Raw genomic sequence first — 12,413 nt, forward strand, 5'->3', positions numbered from 1 at the left:
TTTCTTTCATACGCTGGATCTGAAGCACCTGCATCTGGAAAATGTGTAGAGAAGAAAAAAAAACAAAGAAGGGAACAATTTGATATTTAGAAAGGATTCAAAACATTCAGTCCGGAATTTAGACACGTCTTATGCAGACCCCTTCGGCTCATGTGGCACTTACTTTCACGTCATACTCTTCATCTTTACTTTCTGTACTTTCTCTCCGGCAGGATTCGGGAACATTTCCCCTCATACGGAAGGAGGCCGGATATTCTGCATTGTGTACGCGTTGTTGGGAATCCCTCTGTTTGGCTTCCTGCTGGCTGGAGTTGGCGATCAGCTGGGGACCATATTCGGAAAGGGCATCGCTAAAGTAGAGAAGATGATCGTGGTGAGTGGGTGAATATTAGATTTGCAAAAAAAAAAAAAAAAGGTTGGAAATATTGACATATGGAACACCTCCTCATCATTCCACCACAACTCCATTAATCTCTCAATTATTCCCCATATATGATAAACAAATGTTTCAGCACACGAGTGAAACACACAAATGTGGATTTAAAATATCTGATTCCTTATTAAATTCTTATTTACTGTTATAATATCTCCAGATGAATTTTGTGGCAGGAACCGCACATGGACGGAAAAAATGTACTTTCTTGACTCCTAGGACAAGATCTCCATCGTGCTGACTCACAGGTTCTCTCTCTCTCTCACAAAGTACGTTACTTTTCATTCTCTGAAAGTCTGCCAACCCTGGGGAGGCCTGAAATGCCGACTCGGCTGCTTACTTCGTAACGGATCGTTTGTCCTGGGAAAAGAGCTCTCGACGTAATTCACGCTGTGCTCGCACTGAAAGTCCTCGCAGGAGCGTCACGTGGCCTCTCGGTGCATCACGACCTGATCTGTTCCTCGACATGTGCTGCATCAGAAAGCCGAGCAGATTGTAGGAGGACAGAACTGACTACATGAAAATGTGCTAAATGAAATCAATATGAGTATATTCATTAATAAATATAATAATCCTTTAGGAGGAATTCTTGATCATCTCAAGGGCATCATTCGTGAAAGGAGTCTCCAGATTCACTCAAGTTTTTAGAACTTCCAAAAAATTCCTCAACCTGCATGTGGTTTTAATCCTGGAGAATAAAACAAGGCTGAATTATACGTTCAATGTTTTAGGATCGACGTGAACATGCCAAGCAGGAGTTCAGACCGTATCTAATATTAACAATAAATCCTACACATTCAGACTCGGTTCCTTCAAAACCCCTCAAAACCTTTGAGCATCTCCAACGACTCACAAACGTGCCCGGTTCTCATGAAAACACTCAAACGCTGAAATGATCCACTAGCTGAGGAGAAGTTTTGCTATAAAATTTTGGAAAGTTGGATTGCACCAAAAGTAAGAAAGTATTGGAACCTCGGACTCTTCCGGTCATATGTGGTTCTTCAACAAACGGTCTTGAGATGCTGTGGAACTTCAAACTATGAGACTCAAACCTGGTCGATCATGACAATACCAATGACCGTAGGTTGGACGATGATGAAGATCTCCTGCTGTAGAGACAGAACCCTATTGAAAACATTTGGGATGTATTGGAAATCCACCCCAGGCCTGCTCGCTTTCTTAGCTTTATCAGTACCTGACTTTGCTAACACTCCACCAAATCTCCACCAAATCTTCACCAAATCCTACGGAACATCTTCCCAGAAGAGTGGAGCTTATTCTAAAAGTAAATAATGACTAAATATGGAATCAGGAAGCTCTAAAACAGCTGACAACTCCATTTAATTAAAGTCTCTTTATCTTATCTCTCAAGCCCGACTTCTTTTTTTATGGCAGGAAATAATACTGCGCCCCGCCGAGCCTTATTTTTCAACGCAGATTGGAATGCTGCAAAAGTATAATATGGTTTATTACCCTAATTAAGTCAATACTCTTGCACGATTTGTGATTTGCAGGGAACAACAGAAAACATGGAAAAATATCCATGACAGAGCGACAATTATTTCTAAACCTAAATATTTGCAACAGAGAAAAAAAATTGCTGTTGCGGAAATAACATGTATCAGGATAAGGTTTTGACATTGGCAAAAATAGATGGACGGATAGATGGAAGAGATGGATAAATAGGTTGGAATGGTTCTCAATATTTTCTCATTTCTCAGCATCTTTCAGTGGATCCAGTGGATGGAATGAACATTAGGACAAACTCAAATGTTTTACAAGGAAATGTACAGTTTTTACAATCTGATCTCAGATGATTGACCTGGCTAATAGAATGCAGGTCGATTATTGGAGGAGGATGACATTTATTGCTTTATTGCACGTGTTGTTTCTGAACTCTGTGTTGTTTATTTATATCCACACATTATACTGTCACGGATAGACCAGACCAGAGTGCAGGAAACAATAAACTTAACTAAGACCTGTTTTACAAGAGGCAACTCAGGAGGGCGTAGGAGCGGTAGGTAGTCCGTATGATCTATGGTAAGTTTACGGTAGATCAGATGGTGAGTAAAGGGGAATAGGGACCTTTTAAAGGGGACGGGTGTAGGTGATTAGTAGGAGGAGAGGCTGTGGAGAATGTTGAGCGTCGGAGGGAGGCGTTACTGGTGGCTCTCTGATATATACATTCCCCTGTGCCTTCTAAATATACTGTCTAATTTACATCCATTTACACATCCCTCTATGCATGACCCTGATTACATAACTATAAACCTTCCATCCATCCATTTATTCATTTATCTATTTATTTATTTGTCTGTACATTATACATTTCAATATGTAATTATCCATTTACTTACCCATCCCTCCATCCATGTATGCAATATGGCTATGCATGTATCTATCTATTCATCCATCCATCCATCCATTGATATATATATATATATATATATATATATATATATATATATATATATATATATATATATATATATATATATATATATATATCCATCCCTTCATCCTCATCCATCCCCCTCTCTGTCCATTTATCCATCTGCCCATCCCACATATGACAACCCTAAAAAAACCTACAAACCATAAAGCAACTCATCCCTTTCTCTTTCACTACAGAAGTGGAACGTGAGCCAGACCAAGATCCGTGTGATCTCCACGGTGCTCTTCATCCTCTTCGGCTGCCTACTTTTTGTCACGTTGCCAGCCATCATCTTCAAGCACATCGAGGGCTGGAGTGCACTCGAGGCCATTTACTTCGTCGTCATCACCTTGACAACCATCGGCTTCGGCGATTTCGTCGCCGGCGAGGGCGAGCGCCGTCAGCACCAGGACAGCAACGGTAAATAACGACAAATTCAATTTCTATATACCTGTATATCTCTATATATTCTTTATAGCTATATATCACAAGGGCCAGAAGTTAGCAAAAATCAGTAAAGTTAGCAAAGAGGCCTGGGGTGGCGTTCCCATTCACTCCAATAGTTCTATAGCTCTATAGCAGGAGATCTTCAACATCTTCCAAAACATAGAAAGCATATTTTGATGCATCGGTAAGCTGGAACGGGTTTGGGCTTCGTAGTTGAAGTGAAGTTCTCTCGCTCTCTCTTTCTCTCTCATCCAGGTGGCTCAGAGATGGAGTACCTGGACTATTATAAACCGGTGGTATGGTTTTGGATTCTGGTGGGCCTGGCTTACTTCGCCGCCGTCCTTAGTATGATCGGAGACTGGTTCCGGGTCATCTCGAAGAAAACCAAGGAGGAGGTAAAGCTCAGTGGAAACCCGTTTTGAAATAACCTTCCATGTACAAGTCTAGACGTATCCCTAATTTATCGAGTCATTGGTGAAAGTGGCAGGGAAAAACTCCTATCTTGAAGAAACCTTGGAAGGAACCAGACTTAAAAGTGAACCCGACCCTATCCTCAGCACCAAAGGTTTATTCATTAGAAAATAAACAATAGAAAAAATAGTTTGCAAGAAATCGGTTCCAGTGCGCCAAAAAACAGACAGAAAGTCAAATGTTATTAGTTGCCAGTTCCGTGCATTTCACCCCTAGGCCTTCAGTCACCTTTTGTTCAAATCAATTCCCCTCTTATCGCCATCATTATGACACCACGGCTATTGAAAACATCAATAGTACTATTACCAAAGCAGAACACAACGCAACAAGTCTTCTTTCACTGTAGCCACAACTGCACCTCCCACATACATCATCTCTTTTAGAAGCATCGATATCAACCGATTAAAATTACCTTGGGTTTTCTCTGCATTTATTTTCTGTGCAATGCAGGTTTTCCTGGGGATTTAAAGGCAAATTGTGTGTTTTAAAGCTAAAGAAGTTGCAAAAGTAGTTCTTGAAAAAGCTGAACAAATGTTTTTGAACTTTGGGGCGACCTTTCCTCAAGACTTCCAGCTTGCGTCCTGTAAATTGTAATTTTCTTCTCCTCTGTCAGACGTTGTGAAATAAAAAAAACTTTTACAAGCTTGGACTAGCACGCTATCAGACCATTCTAACAAAGGACGTAAAAAATCTGCTCCGCAGGGTTGATTCAACAGATTCCTTTGACCTCTGCAGCATGTGATGTGATGGTTGAAATCTGATTGGGTTTGGAGTCTGAAAGAGTTCAGGCCAGCAAAACAGGGGGAAGAAAAAAGAAAAAAGAAAAACAACAGAAGGCAGACAGTCGTGACTAATCTTTCGGGATTAAAGCAGTTAAGTGCTCAAATAGCCAACTAACCCCCAGTTGGCATCACACCTGGTGCAGGTTTCCTAGCAACCACCATTTCCTGTTGTTCTAACAGAGATTCAATGCATATGGTACAATTCAGGGTAAGATTCACATGGGCTGGACGGAAGGTAGAGCCCACACACACACACACACACACACACACACACACACACACACACACACGCACACACACACACGCACACACACATAGCAATTGTAATCAGATGTTATTCAGCTGTAGTGATTGTGATTGTGTATTAGAGTACACACACACACACACACACACACACACACACACACACACACACACACACACACACACACACACACACACACACGTACATATATTTACCAGTAGGTTTGAATAGAAGATTTTTCTTTCTTACTTTTCTTCAAAGAAAGAAAGAAAGAAAGAAAGAAAGAAAGAAAGAAAGAAAGAAAGAAAGAAAGAAAGAAAGAAAGACCAATATGTAATGAAAGAGAAAGACACACAAAAAAGAAAAGAAAGACACACAAAAAAAGAAGAGAAAGAGACACAGACAAAGAAAAACAGAAAGAAAGAAAGAAAGAAAGAAAGAAAGAAAGAAAGAAAGAAAGAAAGAAAGAAAGAAAGAAAGAAAGAAAGAAAGAAAGAAAGAAAGAAAGAAAGAAAGAAAGACCAATATGTAATGAAAGAGAAAGACAGACAAAAAAAGAGAAGAAGAGAAAGAGACACAGACAAAGAAAGAAAGAGACACAGACAAAGAAAAACAGAAAGAAAGAAATCTGGAATATAAGGGAAACGATGAAAGAAAGAAAGAAAAAAAGAAAGAAAGAAAGTAGGAAAAGAAAGAAAGAAAGAAAGAAAGAAAGAAAGAAAGAAAGAAAGAAAGAAAGAAAGAAAGAAAGAAAAAAAGAAAGAAGCAAACAAACAAACAAACCAAAATGAACATAAGTTAAATGTTAATGAGAAAGGAAAAAAGAAAATCATAGGAAAAGAAATATATAAGTATGAGAGAGAGAGAGAGAGAGAGAGAGAGAGAGAGAGAGAGAGAGAGAGAGAGAGAGAGAGAGACGGGATGCCACTTTACCCTACATTATTTTATATCTTAATATACTTCCTTTTACTGTATTTATAGCAGATTGTATTCTGCAGTCTCTCACCCACACACACTCATTTCACTTAAAGAGGCCTGTTCCTGTACTTAATCTGTTCCTCCTTCTTTTTCTCTCGTTCTCTCTTTTTCACCTCAGTATTATTGTCTGTTCAACATTTTTATTACCTTCTAAATGCCATTCCGCACTTTTAATTTGCATCCGCTCATTATTTTGTTCCCTGTGGCTCGGTTTTTGCTCACAAGCTTTTACAAACATAGAAAATACAAACTGTGTTGTTTTTTTTCAACATTATAAACTATAAACTCTGTTTCCGAAAGTATTGGAACGCTTTTTAAACGGTTTCCACAAAATGTTGTCAATACACATTTGTACAGAAAGTTTGTGAAGGGCATAAAATTTGCCCCTTCACTTGAACTAGTAGGGCTCAAACATGATCTATGATGATGCCCCTGTTCCCAATGATCCATGAATATCTGCTTTTCATGGGTTGGAATATGTGGAAAATTTCCTACTTTCAAACGCCAACCTTATTTGGATAAATTGGAACGCCCCCTGGCCTCCTCACCTCACCGCCATCAGGATCTGACCCTACCTAGTTTCCTAACACTCTTGTGTTTGAATGAGCACAAAATCTAGTTAAACATCTTTCCAGAAGAGTGGAGCTTATTGAAACAGTAAATAGGGACTCAATGTGGAATTGGATGATCATAAAAGTACATTTTTGACGTCGCAGATGCCCCCTATCCAGAGCCCCCTATCCAGAGCCACTTAACATTTATAGGTTAAGGGCAATGCTTAGGGACATGCCTTGGTGTGGCTGGGATTTGAACTCACGACCTTTCGGATCCAATGTCCAATGCCTATGCAAAGTCAATTCCGAGCTTACGCTTAGATGTCCACAAACATTTGCCGATATATATACAATGAGGAAAATAAGTATTTGAACACCCTGCTATTTTGAAAGTTCTCCCACTTAGAAATCATGGAGGGGTCTGAAATTGTCATCGTAGGTGCATGTCCACTGTGAGAGACATAATCTAAAAAAAAAAAAATCCAGATATCACAATGTATGATTTTTTAACTATTTATTTGTATGATACAGCTGCAAATAAGTATTTGAACACCTGAGAAAGTCAATGTTAATATTTGGTACAGTAGCCTTTGTTTGCAATTACAGAGGTCAAACGTTTCCTGTAGTTTTTCACCAGGTTTGCACACATTGCAGGATGGATTTTGGCCCACTCCTCCACACAGATCTTCTCTAGATCAGTCAGGTTTCTGGCCTGTCGCTGAGAAACACGGAGTTTGAGCTCCCTCCAAAGATTCTCTATTGGGTTTAGGTCTGGAGACTGGCTAGGCCACGCCAGAACCTTGATATGCTTCTTACAGAGCCACACCTTGGTTATCCTGGCTGTGTGCTTCGGGTCATTGTCATGTTGGAAGACCCAGCCTCGACCCATCTTAAATGCTCTACCTGAGGGAAGGAGGTTGTTCCCCAAAGTCTCGCAATACATGGCCCCGGTCATCCTCTCCTTAATACAGTGCAGTCGCCCTGTCCCATGTGCAGAAAAACACCCCCAAAGCATGATGCTACCACCCCCATGCTTCACAGTAGGGATGGTGTTCTTGCGATGGTACTCATCATTCTTCTTCCTCCAAACACATTTAGTGGAATTATGACCCAAAAGTTCCTCTGGATCATCCAAATGGTCATTTGCAAACTTAAGACGTGCCTGGACATGTGCTGGTTTAAGCAGGGGAACCTTCCGTACCATGAATGATTTCAAACCATGACGTCTTAGTGTATTACCAACAGTAACCTTGGAAACGGTGGTCCCAGCTCTTTTCAGGTCATTGACCAGCTTCTCCCATGTAGTTCTGGGCTGATTTCTCACCTTCCTTAGGATCATTGAGACCCCACGAGGTGAGATCTTGCATGGAGCCCCAGTCCGAGGGAGATTGACAGTCATGTTTAGCTTCTTCCATTTTCTAATGATTGCTCCAACAGTGGACCTTTTTTTACCAAGCTGCTTGGCAATTTCCCCATAGCCCTTTCCAGCCTTGTGGAGGTGTACAATTTTGTCTCTAGTGTCTTTGGACAGCTCTTTGGTCTTGGCCATGTTAGTAGTTGGATTCTTACTGATTGTATGGGGTGGACAGGTGTCTTTATGCAGCTAACGACCTCAAACAGATGCATCTAATTTAGGATAATAAATGTAGTGGAGGTGGACATTTTAAAGGCAGACTAACAGGTCTTTGAGGGTCAGAATTCTAGCTGATAGACAGGTGTTCAAATACTTATTTGCAGCTGTATCATACAAATAAATAGTTTAAAAATTATATATTGTGATTTCTGGATTTTTTTTAGATTATGTCTCTCACAGTGGACATGCACCTACGATGACAATTTCAGACCCCTCCATGATTTCTGAGTGGGAAAACTTGCAAAATAGCAGGGTGTTTAAATACTTATTTTCCTCAATGTATATATATATATATATATATATATATATATATATATATATATATATATATATATATATATATATATATATATATATATATATATATATATTAAACACAGTTGAATTCTCAAATCCTATTGGTCGCTCTTTTGAATACTTTAATTCAATAGTAACAGCTTAAGAGGAATGTAGAGGAAGGGTATACATTATTCAAGGGGTGTATAATAATAATAATAATAATAATAATAATAATAATAATAATAATAATAATAATAACAATTATGCAATTTTTGGTAAGTTTTCCTCGTAATCTGAAGGTGGTGTCCTGGAAGTTTTCTTTTTTTTTTCTTTTTTTCTTTTTTGCAAAAGAACCTTTTGCAATTTACTCTTGGTCTTCGTGATGGTGTCAATAAGGCAACCTTTGAGCTGAATCTTCAGCTTCGAGAAGTCCGCAGGAGCCAAATCTTGCGAGTAGGGTGGGTGCAGAAGTGAGATCATGTGGATAGTTCTTAGAAGATCATCATGCACAAGTTGCTGAATGATTTCGACATTCTTCGTGGTCGAGCACGTTGAAAGTCTTTCAGATATCGATAATTGACAGTATTAGACTCTAATCTTTTTTACCACCTCATACAAGAAACTGATCAACTTTGCGATACAGCAAGTGATAATAGGAATTAATATCAAATTAAATGTAGCTATAAATGGCTCAGAATTTCTTGTTTATCCTTAACCTCTTCATGCAATATCATTCCCAGCGTGATATAAAGACCTGTCTTGATCCCTCAGGTGGGCGAGTTCCGGGCGCACGCCGCCGAATGGACGGCTAACGTTTCTGCTGAGTTTAAAGAGACGCGCCGGCGCCTTAGCGTGGACATCTACGACAGGTTCCAACGTGCCGCTTCCATCAAGCGCAAGCTCTCGGCTGAGCTTAGCATCAACAACGTGCCTATCAGCCAGGAGATGACGCCGGGCAAGCGAGCACTCTCCGTCAACTTGGGAGAGGACCGAGAGACCTATCCATCCCTTGCACTGGCACGCAATGGCAGCCTTTTCCTTAACGGCCTCAGCCCGGAATATGCCGACCGGCGCGACATTGCCATCATAGAACATCTAAAATGAGACGTAATGAGGGGAGACAAAAAATAAAAGAACTATGGAAGACATTGGAATATTGTCAAATGACAGAGGGCGCAATGAGTGAGAAAGGATAGGTGTGTCGGATTACCGGATTCAAACTTATGCACCGATCAATTCTTATCCCCGACGTTCTCTGCTTACGCAGGAACAAACACCAGAGCATTTTCAGGATTAACCCTCCTGCACATGCACCCTTGATCCTGCCCCCTTTTTTTTTCTGAGAAGCTCACCAAGGAGCTTGCAAGTCTCTGACCAATGAAGGTATACTTCCTTGTATCTCTTGTCAACAATGAACCAGCTTTGTCTTTTCTTTTCACTTATTTGAGGACTAACAATTTGAATGTCATTGTGCTTCAGACGTTCCGAGAAAGCAAGGAATGCCCATGTCTACGTCTTGTAGCCCTCAGATTCATTTAGTGCCTTAATGACTACCGAACTCAACCCTGCATGTATTGATCTATTTCTGGAACCTGCTCAGATATCAACCTAAAAGCAACCCACATGGGGTTTGAAATCCCACGTATGGGCAAGTAGGTGACCCCGGGTTACCAAGGTCCACTGTTGCTATGACGATCTGGGAAAAGGACACAAGGCTCTCGGTTGAATCCCTCGAGGATCACCATGGTTACTACGGCATGCCAAACGAGTGTATTTTGCCTCGCACACACACTTTCCACTTCACACAGACTACAAATCAGTGACTCTTGAGCGATCCGGTGGCATTTCGGATGCAGACTGCCATCGCAGTTCCACGATACATTTTGAAGAATTCACACAATTTAGTTTAGAAATGACAAGCCCTACATGACAAGCCGTTTTCATGCGTTTGATTTTAAAATATTGATAGCAATATTTTATTTCATAACTTTGCTCTTAGTGCTTGCGATTTGCTTGAGGTTTTTCTCCCTGAAGCACCTTGCCCACCATGGACAGTGTCTAGTTGATAAAAGATCCAAATGATTCCAGAGATTTTACAGTTATCACAAAATAATAATGGATAAAAAATAAAACAGGTGTGGGCTAATGATTAGCAAGCAGGGTTAGTGGGTTAGGGTTAGGTTTAGGGGTTAAGCATATGGGATTAGGGTTGGGGTAAGTGGTTTTGGGTTAGGTTATATGGTTAGAGGAAAGGTTAAGGGTTAAGGAGTTAGGGTTAGACTTAGGGATTTGGTTTACATTTTCACTTAGGTTTGGGATAGGGAGTTATGGTATAGGGTTTGAGTTAGGGATAAGAGATTTAGGTTTGGGTTGGGGTATGGGATTTAAGTTTAGGTTATATTGTTAGGAGAAAGGTCTAGGGTTAAAGAGTTATGGTTTGAGTTAGGGTTATGGCGATTGGGATTATGTTTATGTGATTAGAGGAAGGTTCAGGGTTAAGGAGTTAGGTTTAGAGGTAAAGGGTTTTAGAGTTAGGGTTAGAGATAGGTTAAAGAAATTGGTCGGGATAGGATTATGAATTAGAGGTTTCAGTAGGGGTTTGGGTTTAGGTTTATGAGTTGGGGTTTTTAAGTAGGGTTAAACTTAGGGCTAGAATTTTTAGTGGTTGAGTTTAAGGGTTAAGGTTTAGGGTTGGTGCAAAGGGTTGAAGTTAGGGTTAGGGGTTAGGGTTAACCAGTACTAATTTGTATTGGTTATACATGTTATTGAAAGCAGCATCCTTCAGGGCATTCATATGCAAGCAAAGGGAAAGTTGCAATTAAAATGTTATGGAATGAGTGGAACAACTAGTGTGTGGAAATCCAGGGACTCACAGGACTGATGTGGAATGTACAAAGTTATAATTTTTGGGTGGTTTTTTTTTTTTTTTTTTTTTTATCAAACCTGCTATCAACTCATGGGAAACTGGTGAGGTTCATGATGTTCCAAAGAGAAAAAAAAGAGAAAGAGAGCAAAAGAGCAATGCTGCAGCTCAGATAAGACCTTCTTTTACAAAAATGTCTGCTGCCTGCAGGGGAGTGTTTGTGTGTGTGTGTGTGTGTGTGTGTGTGTGTGTGTGTGTGTGTGTGTGTGTGTGTGTGTGTGTATGTGTGTGTGTGTGTGATGAAAAATGTAGCTTTTACTCACAGAAAACCATCTAAACTTGGGATTCAGGGTACGACTTCAAGATACTGTTATTTATTTATTAGATAAAATTTAAATTCGTTTGGTCACAAGATCTTGATCAGCGGTTTGTCACAATCAGAGGTTTTTCCATCTTCAGGAAGGATGAGTTTCCGTTTTTACGCCATAGAAAATGATTATCTGTTAGCAAGTCGCTGTGGTATGAGAGGAAGGAAATAGGTCAAGACTAGCGAAAGAAAGGATCGGATAATTTTGATGACTTGGATCTTCGAAACCAGCTTATTCACATATAAACTCTTTACCGGAACCATAAATCTTTCTTTCTATTGGCTTACTATCATTTTTTTTACGTAAACCAATGTAGCACTCAGCTAAGCTAACTCCACAACTGAGTTGGTGCAATGTAAAATCACTTATAACTGAAAACACATTCACTCATCACTCATTTTTTCCCAGAATCACACACTTGTGCCATTTGTGATAGTTTCCACAATTTGGCCTTATAACCCCACCCTTTAGCTTTACTTGAACGGTAGACTGGTGTTTCCGCCGATCTGTCGTTCGTAATGAATGTATCTCAAGGTTACTAATGAATGTATTAAAAGGCCATTGAAATCGCTCAATTCGACAACGAACTTGTACTTTTTCTAGATGAGTCCGAGCTCAATGAAGTGACAAACTCATGCATGTTTGTTTATTTCTTTTTCACGATTCAGCTCCAACAAAGGGCTTGAAACAGTGTTAATAGACTCTGCTTGTGTTATGTAAATCACCTATTATGTTTTCTTTTTTCCCCACCCATCGATAAACTTATATAATAAAGATCCTTCTTTTTATACAATGACAGATTTGTGGTTTGATTTATCGACACACACACTGATCTTCATTCCAAATGTCAAATGTGCACCATGAAAAAAACTCAAACAAAGAGGGATTTCTTTGCAACTGGCAACAACAAAAAAGTTCCTTGTA

The 12,413-nt window shown here is 39.8% G+C and overlaps 1 protein-coding gene across 1 annotated transcript in view; it reads left to right on the plus strand.

Annotated features, from left to right (window-relative positions):
- kcnk2b (potassium channel, subfamily K, member 2b) overlaps positions 1-12,282 on the plus strand; it is a 28,392-nt gene extending 16,110 nt beyond the window's left edge. The window contains exons 4-7 of the mRNA XM_083535136.1: positions 213-373; positions 3,068-3,290; positions 3,573-3,712; positions 9,030-12,282. Of these exons, the coding sequence (XP_083391262.1) occupies positions 213-373; positions 3,068-3,290; positions 3,573-3,712; positions 9,030-9,362 (857 nt within the window). The 3' untranslated portion in view covers positions 9,363-12,282. The remainder of the gene's footprint in view (positions 1-212; positions 374-3,067; positions 3,291-3,572; positions 3,713-9,029) is intronic.
- Positions 12,283-12,413: the final 131 nt, after the last annotated feature.

The sequence above is a fragment of the Silurus aristotelis genome (genome assembly GCF_946808225.1).
Source record: "Silurus aristotelis genome assembly, chromosome: 29".
NCBI classification, from domain to species: domain Eukaryota; kingdom Metazoa; phylum Chordata; class Actinopteri; order Siluriformes; family Siluridae; genus Silurus; species Silurus aristotelis.